The sequence below is a fragment of the Zerene cesonia genome, chromosome 10 (genome assembly GCF_012273895.1).
Source record: "Zerene cesonia ecotype Mississippi chromosome 10, Zerene_cesonia_1.1, whole genome shotgun sequence".
In the NCBI taxonomy this organism is placed as follows: Eukaryota; Metazoa; Arthropoda; class Insecta; order Lepidoptera; family Pieridae; genus Zerene; species Zerene cesonia.
In genome coordinates this window covers 2,026,900-2,050,856 of record NC_052111.1, presented here as the reverse complement: position 1 = coordinate 2,050,856, position 23,957 = coordinate 2,026,900, and the positions used below count along the sequence as shown (strand labels likewise).

The 23,957-nt window shown below is 32.4% G+C and overlaps 1 protein-coding gene across 1 annotated transcript; it reads right to left on the bottom strand.

The window, feature by feature from the left end:
- Nucleotides 1-4,275: 4,275 nt before the first annotated feature.
- Nucleotides 4,276-7,442, bottom strand: LOC119829338 (outer dense fiber protein 3-like). The gene is made up of 5 exons (XM_038351808.1): nt 7,310-7,442; nt 5,678-5,809; nt 5,279-5,495; nt 4,892-5,081; nt 4,276-4,401 (listed from the first exon to the last, which is right to left on the bottom strand). The coding sequence occupies exons 1-5, from the start codon at nt 7,440-7,442 to the stop codon at nt 4,276-4,278; spliced, it is 798 nt and encodes a 265-aa protein (XP_038207736.1).
- Between the last annotated feature and the right edge of the window lie 16,515 nt (nt 7,443-23,957).

Sequence of the window (23,957 nt, the reverse complement as noted above, 5' to 3'; positions counted from 1 at the left end):
CTTGTCAGTTTTATGTAATATGAAACAAACATCATATTAATTCGGTAGCGAGGCGTAAAAATCTTGTATGGCGTGGAGTGAAAATAATACTCAAGGGATTCAAGACGAGGGGCGTAAATGAGAAATGCAAATAAGTTCTTAAGCTTTTCACGCTCCGAATAAGCCTATGAATGCTTGACAAATAGAATTATCTTATGATTGTATTGTAACCAAACAGATTTTCCGTATAATAGATATTAAAGTGGTAATTGATTCAGATTATTGTATTGCTGCAACAATATTCATTTAGGGAGAAGATACATATAAAATTATTGTAAATGATTTTAAAAGAGCAACTATAGAGTTTTGTGTCTGATCCTCTGTGTAGAATCTGCTTTCCGAAGCGGTGGTAAATGTTATAACTGTGTTAATAAGATTCAAAAGTGCTTCTAGAAGAATTTTAATTGAATAAAAAATGTTTAAATTTATTTACACAGTTCATATTTTTATTGACTAAATGAAATTCCAGAAGATAGTAAATTATACACATCATTCGCATAGTATGATTACAAACTATGTATTTCATTGTAATGTTCGCAGAAGATGAAATTATGACTTTCTGACACTATTATCGAGCTTGTATTACCATATTGTATTAATATTCATTTTGTATTATAATATAAACTTTTTTAAAAACTCCTATTCAATTATTGAATACTTTTCTGGTTGCTCAGGTTTAAAGTAAAATGATCAATTTAAGAACGTTTTAATACAAGAACATTTTATTTTATTTACATTTGAAGGAAGTCATCAGCAATTCCCATGTATGCCTTGACGTAAGATTTCGTCAACTTTCAATTTCCGGCTACACAAAAAGGTCCTCTCACGTTTCCGAAAATGTCAAAGTAAAGAGCGGAAATCGAAATAAAGTGAATAGTCGGTAAAATGAAGTTCGAGAAACATCTTATTAAAGATTCCAAAGATTAACATGTGAGTAAAAATGTGCTCGAAAAAGCAAATAACATTTTCGAATCAAGAAATAAATACGCGAAAAACTTGCAAAATCTTCTCAGTTTCGTAAACTCGAGGCAGTATTTGATGAATAAAAAAGTTATAATTGCGTAAATATACATTTACTGTACCGACATTTTCGGAAATACAATTTTCATAACCCAAATTGCAATCGATATCAAAAACCACTGGTTGAAGTTAAACTAATTTACGTACGGCTAACTTCCGTACGACGTTGATTGAAGCGATTCCAAGCGACTTCGTAAGTGTTTAGTTTAACAATTTTTCTTTGATAATATTTCTAAAAGAAATCCGTAAAACGACCCTTCCTCAATGATTAAACAAAGGACAAATGACCCCTTTAGAGTCGATAGCGTCTTTGTGATCAAAGACTTGTTACGAGCTGTCGAAGAAGATTAATTGGCGTCAAAATGAATGGAGCCCTTTGAATAAAAATATTACTCTTTGATGCTCGTCGTCTTTAGTAATTTTTAATGATTAAGGCTTATCTATGATAACAAAGTTATGTTAGTTTAAATAAGTATATTTAATAGTCATACTTAGGGACATATTAAATTATATAAATCTTTAATACCATATTGTACCCAACAACTGTATCATTATGGTTAGGTATGCTTATTATTTATTCCAAAGATCCGTCCTGTATTCATAAGCTACCGTACAATGAGCCATAACACCGCTGTCCACGTCTAATTGTTACAATGAATAAACTACTTTATGTAGGTGGAATAAGCGCTACAATAGTTTGCATCATTTATTTTGTTTTAATGTGCTTACCTGAGTTTTGCTATAAATAGTTTATGAATTTATCCCTCTTCCGCGAGCATTAGTCTTCTCGGTAAACTGGCTTATCCCGTTGAGATTATTTCACTTAATAAATCACCCGAACAGAATAGAAAATAATTATAGGTTTTTAAGCTGGAAGTAGTTGTAATGTATCCAATTTTTTACTCCTAACGAAACTAACGCTATCATTAATTAGCGAACAACCGCTTAACTCTTGCGTTGTCGCAACAATCTAAAACGTAATTTATCTTTTGCACTTTTTGTACCTACAACTTATGGTGGTTTTAAAGAACTTGTTTGTTGTATTTTCGTGAAATAAGAAAAATGAATTAGATGTATTGAACGAAGTGCTTTTATGTTCTGATAAAACGAATGATTTCACATGTGTACCAGTCACGCTTCAAAAAACAGTTCACTTCATATAATTATTTTATTATAATATACGTTATTGAGTAAATTAGCGCAATTAGTTTAATCGTCATTAACATCTGATATTATTGTTGGGTGTACGGTGGCTTACTCTCAACGGTGTCGAGATCTAATTCAATTGAGTTCGATTCGATTGTATGAATTGGTACTATTGAAAAAGAAGACAGCACACGATTGTGCAGTGGTTTCTAATTATTTTCAATATAAAACTAAACTAGATTTGGATATATAACTAGAATTCATTCAACATCAACATAAAACTACGCAACGGATTTGTATGGGTTTTTTTTAAATAGATAGAATGATTCAAGAGGATGGTTTATATGTATAATAACATCTATTAAACTAATCCGAATTTAACGCGTGCGAAGCCGCGGGCAAAAGCTAGTATAGAATATATATAAACGATACCGTAATTGTTAGTTCAACGTTTGTAAAAAAATGAGAACAAGATGTCGTATTCTCATATATCCGATTGGCTGAAATAAAAAGAAGACACCATAGAGTCCATTATAAACTGCTGTGTTTCTTGTTTCCTCCATCGCCGCACTAATTTAATGCTATTTTGCACCGACCCACAACTCCCTCGGCTTAACGACCAATTATGATAGTTAGCGTCATCGAACCTTGTTCGTTAATAAAAATTGCTTTTAACTTGCTATGTTTTCATCAAATGTATATAAATTAGCATAGATGTGTGATCTTTCAGTGTGTATATAAATATACAGCCAGCTTGTACAAGTTTACAGATTAATCATTCTCATGGGCAGAAGTATTTTCAAATCAATACATGGTTACAGATATACAAATTAAAACGTGGAATGAAGACGATTTAATTGTGAATTACAACAAACTATATTCTAAATAGAACTAATCACAAAACGTATCCGGACATCGTTATTTGAATTTTTTTCATCCAACAATCATAATCTCAACGAGGTCGTAAAGTTGACTTCCTTCGAATACAAAATGAATGAGAGCAATCGAGAACGCAAACCCAATCATCGAAAACCAACAGCGCACGGACTTAGCCATTTCACGGAGATGTGTTTGACTTGCAGCGTCCGACTCCCTTCTGTTTGTGTTCGAAGCGACTATCAAGCTTAAACTTTTAGCAAGTGTAATGTACGGTACTGCTATGTAGGTTTAAATGATGATCTAATTTATGTTAGTTTGCATTAAGATTACAAAGTTCGTGAGCGATCCACTAACATTTGCACGTTTGAACGTTTCGACGAATAGATTGTATTGCTTGCGTTCAATATGTTATTTTAGTTACCTGTACGTGAAACCTTAGGGAATTTGACACGAATTTTGCTTAAAATTCTTGTACGGTTTGCTCAAGATATGTAGACCGCTGAAGAGAAATTAACCGTGTCTTTGTATTTTAAAATTTTCATACGAACGTATGCATTCATATTCATTCTCTTTGAGTAATGGAAAATGTTGACAACAATACGGGATGCATAAAAAGGAAAACTTTAAAGTGGCTCCGGGAAGGCGCGCTGGCCGGTGAAACGCGCTCTTCGCATACAAATCAGCACACTAGCCCACTTTGAATGGAACTCTGAGAAATTAACTTTGATCGCGTTTTAATGTTTGCGGCAACATAGATATTCTACGAGGGCTTTTTAATTACATTGTATTTTTTAGACGTAATTTATAATTACTATTTAATTTATCACGCTTTAAAAGTATTGAGCCTTACATTCCTTCGTTTCCTAATTTAACAACACTATTCTTATATAATAAAAATTCATTAAGATTAGGAAAACTAACGAAGCGATTATATGATGGGATCTTTTATCTTCTTATAGATACTTACTGAGATTTTATACATATAGATAATATATTACTAAAAACTTGCTACAATGTAGATCATACTGATACCACTTCTAATAAAAACAAGTTATTGATTCAATTAATCTGTTATACAAAAGAATATTATCCTCTCGAAAATAATAAGCGTATATTGAAATAATAATTTATTTGAAAATCTAAAATAACAAAGATTAAATTTGAAGCCTATACAAAGCTTAGCAATTCTGTTTAGCTTTCGCCACTTATTACGATATTTAATTGCGAAGGTTTCAAATATTCCGCTTGTTTACCCAGGTACGGTGTGTGACGAATACCGAATGATGGCGCGGGTATTGTCCGTTTCGGATACATAAACTGAAAAAAAAACTTCGTAAATAATTATTGTTTGATGCAAATAAACTATACGAAAAGGTACGGCAATAACAACGAAATATTGGTAAGTAAGACTGGTAAAATATCACTTGTAAAAATAATAATATGTGAGCAGAAACTTATATATCTATAAGAGATTATTTTAAAGACTATGTCTTTAAATATAAAATGTATGTCTAAATACGACATGAATAGCAAAATCATCAAATCGTTCCATTATTATGTAATTTTCTCTTAAAATAAGCGAATTAATTAAATGTGGTATTTTAATATTTTAACATCGTAATAGCAATACATTTAATTACGCATATTGACTCAAGTTAATTTACATGCAAAAGCGTATTATAAAAGGAATTTATTTAAATTAGGCAAATGGCACGGGTGTGAAGTACTCAAATATTTGAAATCTCGAAAGCTGTAAATGATGTCTTTGATTAACTTTACAGTAAATATAACGGAGATGTTTAAATACCTTTTTCGCGCAATATGCGTTCGGCGATGGCTCCTTTTTGGGCTTCGGACTTTTGTAGGGTGCGCCAAAGGAATATGCGGGCTTACTTCGTTTTACGAAATTAAAGTTAGGATCGTGTTCCCCCGGGCCCGGCATGTATTGCACTGATACTTCTCTTGCTGCATAGCCCAGAGTATATGCTGGAGGTTTTCTGGAATAGATTAAAGACAAAATTTCATTTTATCAAGAATAATATTTCTGGACATTGTATTTCTTGATAACCGATATATGATAATGCGTTATATGAGAATACGTAAACTAAAACGGGTATATAGGATTGTACTTATTACTAGCAGGTCGAGAAAGTTTTAAATAACATCTATGGAGAAGCGACAAAGAATTAGGTACTTGGTTGGCTTAGCCGGTAGGTACATGTTCGGTGGTGGGGTCCATTGATCCCAAGGTTGATATGGAGGCTTAGCGGCTGGTCTCATGCTATATGCTGGGGGTCTTCTGAACCTAATTTCGGTCTTCGGTGCATGTGCTCCGGGACCTGGCGTTTTCGTCTTGTCTCCTGGTGGTTCCAATCTTGGTGAAACTACTCCGTGACGTATTTTATAAGGACCTGTATTACAAAAGATTACAAACATCAATCATTACGTTTATCAAAACATTATTCAATAAATTTCATTTGCCATGATCAAATTTCATTCACACCATGATCCATGTTTTAGTCCTGTCTGTATGCTCTTGCTACGAATTTATTTAGTTGTACACTTATAATAATGTTTTTTAATAAAAAGTAACCTTTAGAACTGGCACCAGAAATGTCTAAAACTGGAGCTTTTGGAGTTAACAACGGTTTCTGGAAACTAACAGGTGTAACGTGTCCAAAGGTATACGCTGGAGAGCGTTCTATTTTCGAGTAGCCCTTTCCACCTGAATAAGGAAAAAATTAATTCTAAAAATACGCCATAAGGAAAATAGACGAGCTGAAATATGTAAAACTATCGTAGGTTGAAACTGAATAATTTCATACACCGAATCTGCACCTTTATTCACAAACAACTTTCCGATCTGACAGGTTATTTTTGTTATTGAAACTCTAAAAAAAAGATTTTGATTTTGAACGCTATTCGGAATATAGCAAAATATCCACATAAATGTTGTATTGTAGTTTTTGAATTTTTTATTAACGGAATGCTTTCGTTATTCCTTTCAATTTTAATAACAACATATAAATATCTTTGGTAATAATTAATTATTATAATCACTACAGTTAACATTATAAATAGGAAATTATTATTGGGATTCGAGCACGCTTCGGCACGAATTGGATCAACCTGCACCGGGGAAGTATCACACCTTCATTGAAGACCGGCATTCGGTGAGTGGGGGAGCCGGAGGCCCATATCCTTTTTATACCCTTTCTAGTTAGTCCTTTCTTTTAGTCCTCGCGTAAATTTTTTCTTAATCCTTTTCAGACATATCGTCGGCAATCCATTAGTAGAGGCGTAAGGTCTGCAATCGACCTTATTCCCAAATGTTCAGGGGCGGTGGTAGCGCTTACCATCAAGCGTTTGATCCCACCATTGCCGACGATTACATAAAAAAGAAATAATTTGAGCAATATTATATTAACGTTTATGTACATAATCTTATTATCATTGTCTGCATGACTAAACAACACGCTTAAAAAGGTTATGTGGATTAAAATATTCTGATTCGTTACAAGGATTAGCCATTGCCTGTAAAGCAGAGATAGGTCAGTTTATGTTATGCCTTACGGTGCTTTATTTTGCTGGTAGATAGGATGAACGAATAAATAGAAACAACTTTGTTGTAAAATGTATCGAGTTTTAAAAAACTTCACTTTTTTTAGTACTTATTTATTGGAATATTCGGATTGTTGAACAATATTTTTAAATTATCAAGTTGAACGTTTATACCTCTAGTGGTACTTAATTACATATTTATTTTGAATAACTTTGTTTATGCTAGAACTCAAAATACTTTTTATTAAAAGAAGGGTACCTTTTCCATCATGGATTCTCGGCTCTTAACATTTACTATGTACCTATCTATGCATATAATATTAAAAATAAAACAATACGCCGTTGTGCTATTTCACTTTTTTAGCTAAAAATTTATTTCAAATCCAGAGAATTTTAATTTAAAAATCACGAAAGAGGTATTAGTCATTATGGGCACCAAAAATAAAAATGAATGTAACGTGCATTAGTCAGCATAAAATCGATATTTATTTTGGATTGAACTCTGACCTCGAATTTTTTATTATAACGAAGAAAGTAGGCATTATAAAATAAAAATTTTCCTGGTTTCCTTAACTATTGCTTGATTTCTAATTTGTATTTTACGTTATTAGATGAAAATTAAGTAACTATTTGTACTTGAAAACGAATTTTACATATTGCTTACAAAATAATGAAGGTGTCTCATAATGCTGAGGGCCTGGACACGATATTTCACCACCAACTTTCCCTCGGCGTTCGGTCGGCTTACTAGGAAACTGTTTTATTAGTTTGGCTCTGCATTCCCAACCCCAAGGCATTTTGGTAAGAAACAAGTCTAAAAATATATCTAAAAGAAAGTTATTTCTCAAAACTTTTGTAAGATATCGCTTTAAAAATGTCGTTAATTATAGCTGTGTCATGAAGGACAGTGATACATTTTTTATTAAATAAATTGCCAGTTACATTTAAATGCTTCTTAGAAACAGTAAATATAAGATCTATTTACACATATGCATTTCATTCATTGCAGTATGGACTTTCTGAAATTTAATACTGTAAAAATAAAGCAAGACAATTCTTGGGCATCATTTTTACTGTACATCAACATTTAGTGAGTTTCAGTCACCAACATAAAATAGTAGCTATTCGCGAGTGTATTGCTACTCCGTATTAATATTTTCAACACAAATATTACATGTGGGTCGTTATAAATATAACGTATTCTGTTTGCGTATTTAGGGGACTAGGGAAAACACCGGTCGCAATAAAACCACCGCACCATTTACTTAATTAACGTAAAAATTTGTGATGAAAGGCTAAACAAGAAAATATTTCGGGACATACGCTGGGTGTAATCAAAACGCACAGTCGCATGTGCTGAGATAAAACGAGCTATAAAAAGACAAAAAATAAACGAATCAAGCAAATAAAAAAGGGAAATTCACGAAACCGGAAATTGAGCTGCAGCGGATATCGTCGCACCGGAACGATGTGCGACGGAGGAATGACTTCCGGTCGAGGTGAGCCATAATTCTTCTATACCCTATTATAACAAGATTTAAGGATATCTATAAAGTTTAAAGTCTAGTCTAGGGCTAGATTGTCGAAAATATATGAGTCTAGTCTATGAATATGACGATGGTAACTTGAAAAGATAAAATATAAATTATCTACATTTTACCGGAAACAAATGAAGCACAGCATTTATGACTAAACCAGTACTTTATATAACATTAATTAATAAATACAAATGTAAAACTATGTGATTCTTAGAATACTTATGAATACTAGCAAAAATCTAATGACAGTCTAGCACGCTTTGGACATAATCGAGCCAGCTCGTACAGGGAAAGGTACCACCCTTCCACAGAAGATCCACGTGAAATAGTAACCAGTATGTAAATGCTAATACAGTAGCACATCATACGAGGCACGCATATTTTTCCATATACTTCGCAGTCATTCCATAATATACTTCTCATAATTCTTCCATATATCCCTTATCCCACAAAGTTGGCAATACATTGGTAGATGTCTTATGTCTCTCTCTCTCTGTTCATGGTCGTTAGATCGCATACTAACATCCACGCACACTTTTTGCCAACTCTATTACAAAAGTCTCTATCATCCATATGAAATGGAACTTATATGGATGAATGGAACTTATACTTTCGTTAGAAAATTAAAAAAAAAACATGGTCAAATATTTGATAAAAAAATTTACTTCAAATTTGGGCTTGTTTTGCTCTATTTAAAATTATATTTCTCTGTTTCCTTTTAAATGTGTCGTTTATTTCGTGAATAACATAAATATTTAAAAAACAATAAAAATAAAATGTGAACACGATTACATACTGTATAATTTGGGATACATGTTAATAATAATAAAAAAATGTGGACTTAAAAAAATAACGTTTATAACTTTCATTTAATAATTCACAAATTAAAAAATAAGCCAAGTTATTAAATTTTTTTTGTATTACAGTCTTTCTGAGCCGCTTTTTGCGTTTAATATTATTAACATTTTCTGCCGGAAGTTACGTCTTATTTATGTCGATACTAAGAATGAATGACTATACCAATAATTACTTTCAAGCAGAATATTATTTAATTCCTGAAATCAGATATCTATTGCCATTAATTACTTAAGTAATTATAATTCATGTACATTTAAAATGTACAATTAGCATTTGTGGGGCAGACGGAGGTATCCTTGTTCTTACTCTTCCAGGTCCATTTCCTCATTCCTATCGACATTCTATTCGTTATTCTTATATATATCGCATATATACTGAAGCTCTTCTTATGCAAATGTTCACGGGCGGTGGCGGTCGCTTACTATCACGCGACCCACCAGCTCCGTTGCCCGCTATGACATAAAATTGCCATCCTAGAAGTGCTACATTATTGTGAAAATTTGATGTTGCTTGTTCTATAAATGAAGCGCCATCATACTAAATAATAATATTACGTAACTAAATAATATTTCATAACACTTGATGCTACATTACTTGCTGTCAATTCAGGAAGAAATTAGGCTTAAAATCAATAATTCGTAGCGTTAAAACTTTGCAGACAGGCGTCAATTCTAATTTGCTACGAAAGAAAATAAACTTTTTCGATCAAATGACGATTTAAATGTACCTATTTTCGTTATCTCTTACTTCGACATACATTAATATTGTATTTTAAATAGCAACTCTCCCAAGTAAATACAGTCATGGAAGAGTGTGATTAAAATTTAATGTAGGAATATATTCCTTTCTTATAAGATAGACATACACAAGAATAAGTAGCTGCGTCTAAAGTCCAGTAGATTATAATTTTTAGCGCTAGCATCACATCTCGTGTTTTAATTATTCATGTAAGTAATGGAAAATTAAAAACCGGGCAATATTGCTGGGTCGTGCGGCATTCATTATTCAAGCCATACAACGGGTATACGTAAATCCAGGGCTTTTAATAAATTCTATTATAAATATGCGTGGCGCTATAGTTTAATCCAACTTTAGTTTTAGCGTATCTAAAGTGGTGTAAGGAGTTTTAATGGATGGAATACAAAGGTTTATTTGAAATCATAAATATTCGTCAGTCAGAATTTTATTTAAAAGCCTAATGTAAACCTTTATGTTATCCGTATCAAAAAATAATAATCCATTTATATAGATAGTTTTTTTACCATATGAGCAGGCTTTACTGTCATGAGTAAATTCAATATAGGAGTTTTATAACTTACGTCGACTCTTTGTGTTATTTTTTGCAAGTGTCTGTTTTTATCATTATAATATAGAAAATTCATAATTTTCTTCAAAAAAAAAAAAACTACAGAAGAATACACAATAACCCTTAATCATAAGAAATAAAACAACGATAAAAATTTTGCAAAAGCAAATTGTTGGAAAAGGAGAATATAGCGATTAAATCAACTTGCTTCACATCTTGACTGGAAATGCGATTTATTTAACACAGTGCGTCGTTCGAAGTAGGTCAGGCGGGCAAATGCGCAAACTTCTTACCCGAACAGCAAAAGTCAATTGAAACTGAAAACTTTTTTCAAAGTGCTGAGGCACTGGCGACTTTTTTATATTGATTCTATCTTGATCCCATCGCCGATTACATGTTTTTTGTAACTTATTTTTATCATTGAACTTTTGTATAGTATGATTTGTAAAGTTCTTTTACTCTTTTAGTGCAGTAGCATCTTATTTGAACATGGATCGAATTTTATAACTGCCCAATAGGCGATTACAATATATCCTGAAAAACCTAGATTTAAAAATCTTACTAGCAATGTAACCAAAGAACAGTCGGCAAAACGTCACAAAGCAATTAAATAAATAATATTCTTAACTCTCTTTTGAGACAGAAAGAAGCAATTAAAAAATATCTTATTTTATCAGCCAGCACTCTACAGTTACTGAATTCTAAATTCTTTATGAAGAAAAACTCAATCCTAAGCTAAGAAATAATTAAATAAATCAATATAAACAATTATTCTAGAAGGAGATAAATTGTCAATTCGGTTAACAACGACTCGGTCTCTTTTACTTTTATGTACTCGTTTTCATTAAGAATATTTGGTTCTACTTTCAATATAGTTAAATTACCAAAAACTAAGTCAGGGACAAAAACTGAAAATCAAAAGACAACTGCAATTAGTCGGTACGAAACGGGGTTAAGGTAAATTAGATAAATTACATAAACAGCAGTCGATTATTATGATAAAGTATGTATGTGTAATGACTCATCGATTTTACTAATGCTGATTGTTTATTTAATTTAACCACACGTATAAAAAATGCAGTGAGTTATATGTAATAAAAGGATAAATATAGTACAAAAATCTACTTTATTGCTTATCAACTATCTCTTCCAGGTAAGCCTAAGGTAAAGGATAAAGACAACAATAAAAAAAAGTATCAGAACCTACCCGAGTTGGCTGTGAAAACCAAATAAATAGAGAATGCATAAAATATATCTCTAGTTCCATGAAATGATGTAACACGAGAAATTAAATTAAAGGAAAAACTTAATTAGAGATGACATGTCGTCGTTAGAAAGAAAGTGACGAAAGTGCGTTTTTAAAGCTCACTAGATTTGATATGAATTCAGGTTGATATATATATTCCGCACGTTCTTGACCCACATACACACAGGCAGACAGATGGACAACCTTAAAATATAAAAAGGATGAAAGTCTCCTTTGTTTTAGAGAAGTTAAAAAACGATTTAATGGGTTTTATTATTTCTATGATGTAGACAATTATAATACGACTAACCAATTCACATCCCAGGAAATGGACAGACTATGCTTTTTCAGATCATATCATATAAAATAATAAAAATCTACAAAGAGCCTTTGGTAATATAGACCTCTTGTTTCCTATCAGGTTGAGAAAATATCAAAAGGATTTGATATATCCATATCAAAACTTTGGGATAGTTTCGAAGATTTTATAAAACACTTGAAAGTTATATAATGTACTCATTGAATCGACGCGTTTAGAAGATTAGAGTCATAAAACTTTTAATATGATACGCGTTTATAGGCGACGGTATGAGCGGACTATCATTTCAAAGAGATTTCTACACCGCAAAATATGAAATCCGATTTAAAATACATTACTCTATAGATATTAAAACGACGGCCAAAATGACTTTCGTACTGAGAATATTTTTATGATTCAGAAACTTTATTTAGGAAGATATGTTCTGAGATTTAGAATTTAAAAAATTATCTTATCTTTACATGTACGACGTCGAAACGAAAAAACTCTCTTTGTATCGCATTTCAAGATTGTAAATCAATGAACGTAGATTTTCATGTTCAGTTAGTATGGATTTTTAACAAATAATTAACTTTGAATGGTTATATAGATAACAGGTGAAACCGTATTCTTTATTATTTAATATCTTTATTATTCTCCTAGATATTCAACGAAATAATTTTGTGTGTGTGTCTATTTGCCTTCGACATAAACGTCCTTATCTTCTATCATCAACATTAATAATTGACATTTGCACTCCCCAAAAAAAAAATCGTTATTTTTTATTTCGCTTAATATTTCCCCGCGTTTTAATAACTAGTGCTTATGTATCTTTTGAAAATTTCGTGGTCCAGATGGTTACATCCCGACAGCTTAAACTGATTATTAACCATAATATAGGCATAGGAATTTACAATTCTGTACGTGTAGTAGTTATATTCGATGTAGGTAACCTCTTATTGACCAGATGTTTGTATTATAATGAACCAATTCAGTTTAGTATTGAATGGATATTCAACTCGGAATAGGCATAGCACTGTTCTGAATATTGAACGGAGCAATCACAATTTTAGACTGTGCCGTTCTAGTCATTTCGTTCTCGGCCACTAGCTTCATTAAAATCCCGGTATAGTGAAATGTTTATTCACTTTTGTTCTACTTGTATTTGATCCATATTTTGTTCTAGCTGTTGGCCATGTGGTCTTTTTCATTTGTCTACCCATGTTTCGGATTTTCATTTACAAATGTCTATGTTTTGGAAACAACACAGTGTTTATTATGTATTTCATTTAATATAATATTCACAATGTTCAATCTTAATAAAATAAAAGAGCTCATATATTTTATATGTAAAGTATTCTAAAACAATAAGATTTATTTGTCCCTTTATAATTAAAATACTTCTGTTGTAGGTGAATAAATACAAGTTTAATTAAAAGATATTTTTTTGTCACAGTCGGCAATGGAGCTTTTGGGATGGGATTAAGAAAGGATTGGCGAGAGGAATAAAGGAAAGGACTGGGAAGGGTAAGGAAAAGGATATGGGCCTCCGGCTCCCCCACTCACCGAACGAAACACAGCAGAATGCTATTTCACGCCGGTCTTCTGTGGGGGTGTGGTACTTCCCCGGTGCAAGCTGGCTCAATTCGTGTCGTGATATTAACCGTGCGTGTGATATTAACAAATTCTATACAAAAATAAATGTATGAAAAGCACACGATTGCGCAATTTTAGACTGGGAGTGCATTCGCAAATAATTCATCATAACTATGTATCCATAATCTATAACATATGTATGCTGTATATGTTATAGTTTACAAATACGAAATTGATTATTCGTAAATAGGCTTTTTTATAAATTAAAATTTCTTATTCTACAATTATCAAAAGAAGGTACAGATTAAGATTTCACAGTCTGATATTATTGAAAACTTCCGTGTAATTAATTAAGAATCAACAGCGTGGGTGAGTATTGTTAAAAAGTCAAACGATTCATTAAATTAAGTGTTGTTCCTTGCTAACAGCGGCGCTATTCAACTCCTGATGAACCTTTTTTATTGAACAACAATAGTTGAAATGCTTGTTTATTTTTCAATAAAATTTAATACGTTAATTGATACAGCGCCGTCGTTGTTTTTATTAAGGTATAACAACATATATTTATTTTAAAAGTATTCAAACCTAATTTTATACGATGTGTGAATATTATTTCATTTTGTTGCTATAACTATTCTTATATATATCATGGTATGATAAATTATTCTTGTTTTTTTCTCATTCTTCTCCCTAGACCTCGAAGTTGAGGAAGAGGGTGAAATTCTGAGTCTGTGTGTGTGAGAGTCTGTGAGTGAGAGTGAGTCTCAGAGACGTCTCTAGTACTAACTATTGTGACACATTTTTGCTGGAGGTTAGGCTAAAATCAATGTTTTAAATTATAGAGACAAACCATGAGACGGATTATTTTATAATTCAGTTTACGGCAACGAATATTTACATACGATACGACTTAGCAATCTTAACTAAGCTTCTCAAAGTATATTAATTTTACGTACCGAGTCCAATTTTTCTAAAAAAAAAATCAAAACATGTTAAAAAAACAGATACCTTATAATAATATCTGAATACTCATAAAACTTGGTTTGATTACGACGCACTATTGTCAGTAGATCGAAATGTAGTGCCTTCAGGAGTATAGAAGAATCAGTGTTGGTCGTAAATCCGTTTCTTGTACTCGGTTTATTTGATTAGGTGGAGGCCTTGGCGCCGGGCGGTACATAACTGTTTTTATTGCTTTACTAGAACCCCGCCCTAGTATTGCTTTGGCTTCTCGTAGGAAAGTCATTACAGGTGATCAGCATAAGGAGATTGTTCTTGGACGCCGATGCATGTAGTAAGTTTTAAGATAATGCCATCATTTCGCCATGGTTTCACTCGCTTACTTTTTAGTAATGGGATGTTTTAGTGTACGTTAATACGTTGAGAAAAAGAAGCATAATAATTAAAATGTAATATAATATTGTATATGTAATTATCCCTGTAAAGATTATTTATGTTATAACATAATTGAGAGAAAAAACGTGTCAGCCGGTGAAGTCGGAGTGGACAGTTAGTTTATAATAGGAAATTGACTTAATTGTTATGCAAAATATATTTAAGAAATCTAATCTTCATGACTATATTTGAAGATTATAGTCAGAACCATCGGCACGCTTTACAGCACACTTAGGATCTAGGCATATTAACATGGACGAATTTATCGCGCTCCCATAATTCATTTGCGAGTTTACATTTTAATTATTCAGTTTCCATTGCAGTCATAAATTATTCAGCGGGTAGGACTCTTGTTTTAACAGGATTGTTACTGTGTACTCGCCAGTATATCCTAGAATCTGAAAATTTAACAATTTCATAACTTTTAATGAGGCGACCTCGTCAACTGTTTTGTATCACTTCATCGAAAATTAGTATACGTCCAACTCGAAAAGTAAATAATAGTGCAATAGACTCTATGTAATTTACGTATTTAAGTTATTTACGTTTTAAAAAGTATCATTCTAGAATTGAATTACAATATTTTCTGCCTATAAACAAGTTTACAAATGTAACTTTGTCTGATTCAATCTTCTCTTGATAAAAAAACTTTACGAAACGAAGTATTGACATAATTAAATAAAGAGGAATACTTTCCAATACTTATTGTATTTCCGAAATGACATTATACAATTTTACGTAAACAGAATTTTTTATTAGTGCATATTGCATTTAAAAACCACGATATACTTCTACGTGTATAATAAATTGATTGGTTTACCTGAGGAAACTATGATAACTCAGGGTGTTATAGTATATCAAAAGCCAAGGGAACGATGCCGCCAGCGTAGCGGAAAATAGCCTTCTGCCTTGACGACGCTCCAGACTCTAGCATCGATCAATTACTATCGCCTATATAAATATCGAAATACTAATAAAATAAAAGAGAAGACGTCTGAGCAGCGAGCCTATTGATTCTTTGGTATTTACTCATAAAATATCAAACATTGGATGTCTTTATTTTCCTTGTTATTTTTATGAATTATTTTCATAAGCTTTCCTTTATAACTATTGCGTTTGAATGGTATTCACCGTTTAAATTTTATTTCAATTTTAAAGGTTATAATAGAGTATTGATAAAGGTTTTCCATTATTCATAATATAATAGGTTCAAGAAAAAATGTGTTCATACTTAATATTAACTTCATTTTAATGGCGGTCTACATATTTTTATTTGGACATTTTGTACATTTGAAATTATATTTGCGTGCTATGTATTTCGTGGCGAAACATGTGAAAAACTTACAGTATTATATATATTAACACCTTGTATACCATGTTTGTGCAAATAAAGAATTATGAATTATAAATTGGTTCTATATTGTGTATACCATGTTTTAGTTACGTAGGTAGCGTTGTTTAAAACTTAAAAAAACAGTTATGAGACTAAAACATATTGTTGTGTAAAGTTAAGCATTAATTATGTTTACCCTATAGATGGCTGTGGTCATATAATGTTGAATAGTTTATTGCATTAATACGAGGACTTTAGTATACAACTCATTAAATTGGGCACTGCAGATAAAATTTAATTTACATTTACTTTAAAACTATAACAAACAAAAGTTTGGCGTGCTCGCCGGTTTATTGTATATTGATGGAATTTTGATACAGTTTCAAACATTTATTTTAAACTTGCAAACCTGTTGGAAATTGTTTGAAAATATATTAATTTTAGAAGGCGGCATATCGTAATATTGTAAGTTTCTTTGTAATATGAATTTCTTAGTATACTGTTTTCATAATCCTTATAGCATAAAAGTATAATAGGCATAGAATGAACCCCTAATTATTATCTTACAAATAGCAGAAATAGTTTTATCAAGTATATTCAATAAAAAATCGTTACTACATATCGCTCTTTACAATTAAAGCATTTTGGGGACACCCTTATCACACATATGAGTGCAAATTTATCGTCAAGAAAGCCTGTCACGAGGTAACGAGGCAGCTTCTACGTTCCTTATGACGAGTAACAATAATTCATCCAGGGGCCTGTCAACAGCGCTCCTCACAAACTTATGTACCTGTAATTACGTGGCGGAACGACAGTGCCACGTCTTATGATGATCACTTATTCGTACGGACGGTTTACATCCATTGAGCGAAGGATCCGTTGTCAAGGCCAGGATAATACAAGTAATTTGTTTAATCCAATTTTGTTTGGACTTTAAACTGTTAAATGGGATTTATTATTAGATTCTTATTTATTATATAGTATATTTTACCTAAAATAGGTAAAGTAAACATAAAGGTACCAAGTTAAAATATAGTGAGACAGAGGTACAAAACATGTTATTACCGAAAAATTGCATGAAGTACAGTCATTTGTTCCAAACAAATTGTTTTAGCTGTAAACTTTACCGGAATTTCCGAAGAATTGGTGATTTAATAAATTTTAAAGGTGCTCTTTCAAGTTTCCTCTGTGCCACCTCTTATCTTTTCCACATGCGCTGCCATATTGGAAAAATGGCGTCATATAGCAGTTTTTAAAAGATATCTCTTTTACAAGACTACTACTGGACACATAGTTAAAATAAAAAAATAATACACCATATTAATAACTCAGTTAAAGAAACGCTTTGAAAATGGCGGCCTCTCCTATTAATGTCTCTCGCTTGCTAACACTTATGGTCAAAAAACGGTTTGTGAGCTCAGCGACGCAATTTTCAATCTCTTTCCATATCTGACTGAGATATCCTAAAAATGCTTTTCCGCAATCTTGCACATATCATTTCAATTATCGAAGGTTCATGAAATGGAATTCACAGATTTAAGAAAACTGGATGGGGATGTTTAAACAAAATAAAAGTACTTATTGTATTTAGTAACCTCGGGCATGACCTGTATGCGAAAATTTCATTCCACCATTTAGTTCTTTGTTCGTGATTGAGCAACAAAATATATTTTCGCATTTATAAGGCTTGCTTGCATGCAATACGATTTTGGTACTAAAATATCTACGACTGAATCTGCAATTCCATTTTATCGATTGCTTGAACAAATTGTATCCACAAATAAGTTTGATATATAAATAATATTATGTGATCAAATTTAAATGTTATTGCTTTAATCAAATTAACTTCAACTGTCCCAAAATTACTAGAATTTACGTATCTACAATATTTTGCCAATAGAAAAAATTACATAAGCGCATTGATTACCGATACTCCTCTACATCAAAGTTGTATTCGTAAAAGCTTTTCCAAACCGTGCGTTGTTTATTTTTCCTATCTGAAGTACAAACGTTTGACCATATTCCCTTCAATATGTTGCATTCCGACTGGAGCTAAATAGATTTCGTTTGTCGTATTGATCCGTGCTATTCGTAGTCGCTACTCGCTACAGGCGGCTAAAAAAAGATAGCTCTGTGCCGTTTGTGCTTTGTCACCGTGATTAAGTATTTAATTTCGAACAGTACCTACACTTTTAAAAAATAGGTATTACTGAACATAATTTATAGAAAATTCTAGTATACTTGCATTCCTATTCTTAACAGTATATCTTTAAAGTGGTCGTTTGAAAAATATCTTTGAAATTTATGATGTAGATGTAGCCTTACGCAACACCATGGAGTGGTTTCATTGCGACTTTGACCCCACTATTTCTAACGTCCGATATATTTGGAACAAGTACGGTGTTATCTGTACAGAGATAAGAATAAAATGTGAGGTGGATTGCAGCGCAGACGGGAGTCCGAATGCTATAAATTGCAAGCTAATATCGGAGAGTAGAGGCGCCAGGTGACACTTTGGCGCAGTCACGGGGGAAACCTGGTAATATTGCACTATCTTTTCGTGTAAATTTGTTAATTCCTTCAGCCTACTTTTACTTAATTACGTGGTAATAATTTAATATTGATGTATTTAATGTTTGATCAGAAAAATAAATTGATATTTGGAACTCAAATTGAAGAATACAGTAAATACAAACAGTGTTATGGTTATGAAATAAATGCATATATAATTAAAAAAAAAAAAACGATATTCAAATCCAATATAGCTGCAATTTTACACATTTATATTTGTGTTTAATTCCTTGCTTAATATAATTTAACTCCAAATTTTACACCAGGAGTGATAAACAGATAGGTATTCCAGGTAAATATTGGTTTTTCATTAAACAACATACAGGCCTGAAGGTAGTTCGATGAACCAGCTAGTGAAAATAATGCTAACATGCAATTTATTTTTCGCTCATCCCTTCGTTTTGAAAACGTGAAAATATACAGATACCAGCGCAATCACTGTGGTCTTATTTATTTTTGCCGCAACATTATTTAGAATGATTATTATTATGCCCATCAGCATGCTTGAATTGTAATAAAACTCAATAAACGCTATAAAATACATATAAAATAATATTGGTACAGAATTTGAGAAATAATTTCATTATTTTTTTCCGGAGACCTGTGTTCGATCATTCGTTCGGACGCTATTACAATTTTCTAAATGGGTGTCTGGCTTCTACCACACTTTTAGATGATACTCTTAACTTGTTTTACAAAATTTTCTTCTGTTTTCGCTTTCATTTTATCTAGTCACATTTGGTCAAGTCAAGCCTTATTAGTCATTAATATTGTAAAGGAAGATTCCCCTTAGCTTAAACATAACAAAGCAATCTAGAAGTTTAAAATATTTTATATTTTACTCGTATTATAAGTATGCAAGATTATAAGTAAACAGCATATGAAAAATTCAATGAGCAACTTGCCGTCCTACGTATGTAAATGTGTTAATATTGTAAGAAAAATGCTAGCCGTAACCCGCCTAGATGCAAAGCTGCAAAGTAGAGAATTTATGTTAAACGCGCAGAAAATCATTTTTCATGCTCTCGGCTTGTATAATGCTAAAAAATTAACTAAAGCTCAGTAACGAGACACAGTGGTTAAATTAAACATTTGGCGCAGGTGGTTGACAATCCCACGGCAGGCGGCCACAGCGTTACATAAAACGTAAAATAAATGTACTAGGGCTTTAATAAAAATGATGAACAGTTAACGCAATTCAGATGCTTTTGTATCGTTTTATGCATACCGCTTTTATTCCAAAGTTGAAGCATTTATTTTCCAATTATTAATCTGTATGCCAAATCTAAACCTACTAATATTATAAATGTGAAAGTTTAGAAGCATGTGTGTGTGCTTGTTGCTCTTTCTCGCAAAAACTGCTGAACCGATTGCAATGAAATTTGGTACGTAGATAGTTGCACAACTGAAATAAAATATAGGCAACTTTTTTCCCGATATTCTTACGGGATGCGGACTTACGCAGGTGAAACCGCGGGGCGCAGCTAGTAATTTTATAATCGAACAATAAGTTTTATTTGAATGTGGAGCTCCATAATTATCTATGGCATGACTTAAGCGCGAGGTTAAGAGCATGTAATTATTCACATTCTAAGGTCTGAGTGATGGGATGCGAGTAAATCCTCAGTAATATCTAGTTTTAAATAAATGGGGGCAATTACAACCTCTATATTACCCCTTCTATATAACTTTATGCCAGCCTTTTGTAAAATCCTGGCAGCTGCGTGGCCAAGGGCTTTTCAACTGATAATGCACACAAAAGCTGTTTAATGTGTTACTTAATTGCTTCGCATTTAATATGTTAAGTATATTGTATCAATTAAAAGTTTACCGAAGTATTTAAATGGACGGACAAGTATTGCATGATAGTGAATATGTTTGTATATTTATTATTCATTCCAGTATTACAAAGAAGTGAAGATTGAGACGTTAGATAAATATAATATTGTCAATAATTGTAGTTATAAGGATGGAATCCCAAGTGTGAACCAATTGGTGTAGTTTTTTGAAATTAAAAATATTCGTCATCATCAGCCCATGCATGTTCCCAATGCTGGGACACAGGCCTCCTATGAGGGTTCAGGCCATAATCCACCACGCTGGCCAATTGCGGGTTGGCAGATGTCACATGTCGTCGAACTTTTGATTCTTGGACATGCCGGTTTCCTCACGATGTTTTTTCCTTCATCGTTTTAAGCAGTGGTGATGTTGTCCACATGTGCAGATAAATTGAAAAATCAATTTATTTCCTGCACGCTCGCCCGGTCTCGAACCCCGACTTATCGATTTTTGAAGTCCGAGGTTCTCACCACTAAGCCACCACTGCTTTTAAAAATATAAAAATATTCACATCAAGGAGGCATATAAAAACGACTTCATGATGAGGCATCGGCGAAGGTAAAATATTGGTAAGCTTCTTTTTTTATTCATGGCTTTATAAATATATGAAACATCGTCATAAGTTCTAAAATAATAATAAAAAATACGTTATCTCACTATGGATAATACGAAGAAAACACAAGAATTAAATCACTTAACTATAAGTTCAAATAATATATATAAGGCTTTAATAGCTCAATACTTAAAGGATAATCCACCGTGAATCTTATAAAGGCAAAGGGTAGCGGTGGAAATTTATCTCGTCCACGACATTAATATTTTTATTCAGGTTCCTACAGATATGAACATAATCTTTTCCTTTGACATCCTTGCCCTTTAATCATTTTCTATTTGCCATATCCCATCTTAATATTATTATATATTTTTAGATTTTATTTTAGATATTTATTATAACACGTATTTTTTGTTTCTTTTGTGCATAATTAAAACACCTACCCATAATGTTTCTCATTATTAGATTAACTGGTGTGAAGATATAGTGGTTGGCAATAAGCATATCAAAAATGTTTATTTCCATCGAAATAAGATAATTATTAGTTATCTATGACCTTCCAGTGAAATGTTTTGTGATAGTTGGTAAAAGAGCTGGTGGGTCATCTGATGGCAAGCGAGCACCACCGACCATAAACATATGCAGGGGCTATATGTCTGTGCAAATGAATTTTCAACTTTACTGAATAAGGGATATGGACAGGATTGATGAAAAGGAATAAAGGAAAGGTCTAGGTAAGGAAAGAAAAAGGATACGGGCCTCCTCCACACTCACCGAACGAAAAACAGTAGCATGCTCCTATCACACGCCGATTTTCTATAAAGATATGGTACCTTCCCCTAACTAACACACTTAATACGGAAGTCTAGCAAGGATGTATACAACAGTTTGTTACATTTAATAGAAGTTAGTTGTGGTTTTGAAATTAATAAATTTATTATTAAGGAATGATGTAATGTTTTAAATAAATTGAAGAGGATCTTGGGCTTGCAGTATGCGAGTACTTTATTTTTGTCCAACAGCAGTAAAAAAATGAACTATAAACGAAACCATCGTAAGAAACATTTCTAGTCAATTACGCTTAAACAAATTGCAATTTGAATAAAACGTTATATCGAATTACAGAATAAATTCCGTTTCCAGAATAACGCTGGCTCAAATGATTATGCTAATACTGCCAATTGCTTCCAGCTTGGTTGCCAGTATTGTAATTAAAGTTCATCAGACTGCGCCGTGTGTACTGTTCGCTCATAAATAGCTTTACCTGTCTCAGATTCGAACGTTTCTACTACATTTTCTTTGTTATATCAAAAACATTATTTTAATAGCAAATGTTAGTGGTAACATAGAAGCTGTGCTCGCTTAACTGCGGCAATAAATTGCAAGTACCAGGAGCGATGCGAGCATTTTTCGTAGCAAGTCTTTAGAGGGTACTCGAGGGAACCGCTCCAACAAGGATTTCTTGTGTGAACTAAGCCAAACGCTCTTGAACTTACCTGCGCAAGTAATATAGCTAATGGTAATGTTGCCTTTGGTGTAATGCTCTTTGTAGTTAGCATACCAGTTAACGTTCAACATCACATATGTGTAAGCACACCCATTTAATAGAAATACATGGAAACTTCTCGAACCCTTAGGATTCTGTATTTATACGGTATGTATGTTAAAAGTGATTTTAATGACGTTACTTCCATGTTTTCTAGCAACATAATAAAGTGTAAATAATGGAAAACGCGAGAGCGTTAGACAGTTTTTGTCCACAATTCCAACGTTACGAGAGCTTGTTGCGGTTGCAGCACTATGCATTTCTGTCCGGAAAGCCTGGGATATTGCGTCAAGACTGCAAGTCCTTCCTATAATGAGACGCGACCCGGCAAATTGTTGGCTCAGCCCAATGTTGCCTGGCTCAAGGGAAATTAAAATCATTTATTTAGAATTATTTCCAGAACATTCGAGATCGAGACATAAGAAGATGTTATCCAATTATGTAATGTAAACATACGTTTACAATTGTCACGTTCTATTCCCATGGGCAGCGAGGCAGAGTAAAAAATGTTTATGAAATAAAAACACATTCTTTGATTGCTTTGTTTCCATTTCTTTTATATCACATGTTTATTGTGTTTATTGTATGCAAACGATAAAAAATAATATTTGCATATCTATAGGGACTATTACATAACGGTATGATTATGTGATAATGAATAAATATTGCTTTTGAAATTTTATCGATTATTGTATATTACCATACCATGTAATATTAAAAAGATCATATATCGAATATTAGACAAAGTAGTATCAATGCGAAATTAATCAATATCATATGTTATGATAATCATTAATAGAAATTTCAGAATAATATCCACTTCATAATAAAAGTTGGTAAAAATCCCCACTTATGTCATTATATATATACTTAAACAATTAAAACCTTAATTTATACCAATGTAAATCCAGTTAAACACAAAATTTTCACTGAAATGAAATTAAAACTTGAGCAAATATTTGAAAAGCAAAAGCGTAAAACAAATCGTCGTTTCAGTATCGGCACACCATCCATCATGGCGGTTACTTGGCAAATCGCTGACAATATCGATTACGAACGAGAAAAATAATATTTATGGTACTTTCGAGTCAACTTTCCACATTATTCCTTTGTTTGTTTAACTTTTTGCACGCAAAAAATAAAACACATTTTCGTGGTATTTTACGAGATCATTCCTTTCAACCGTTGCTTTTATTGTCTACGGATTACGCGAATATTTTAAATGTTTCT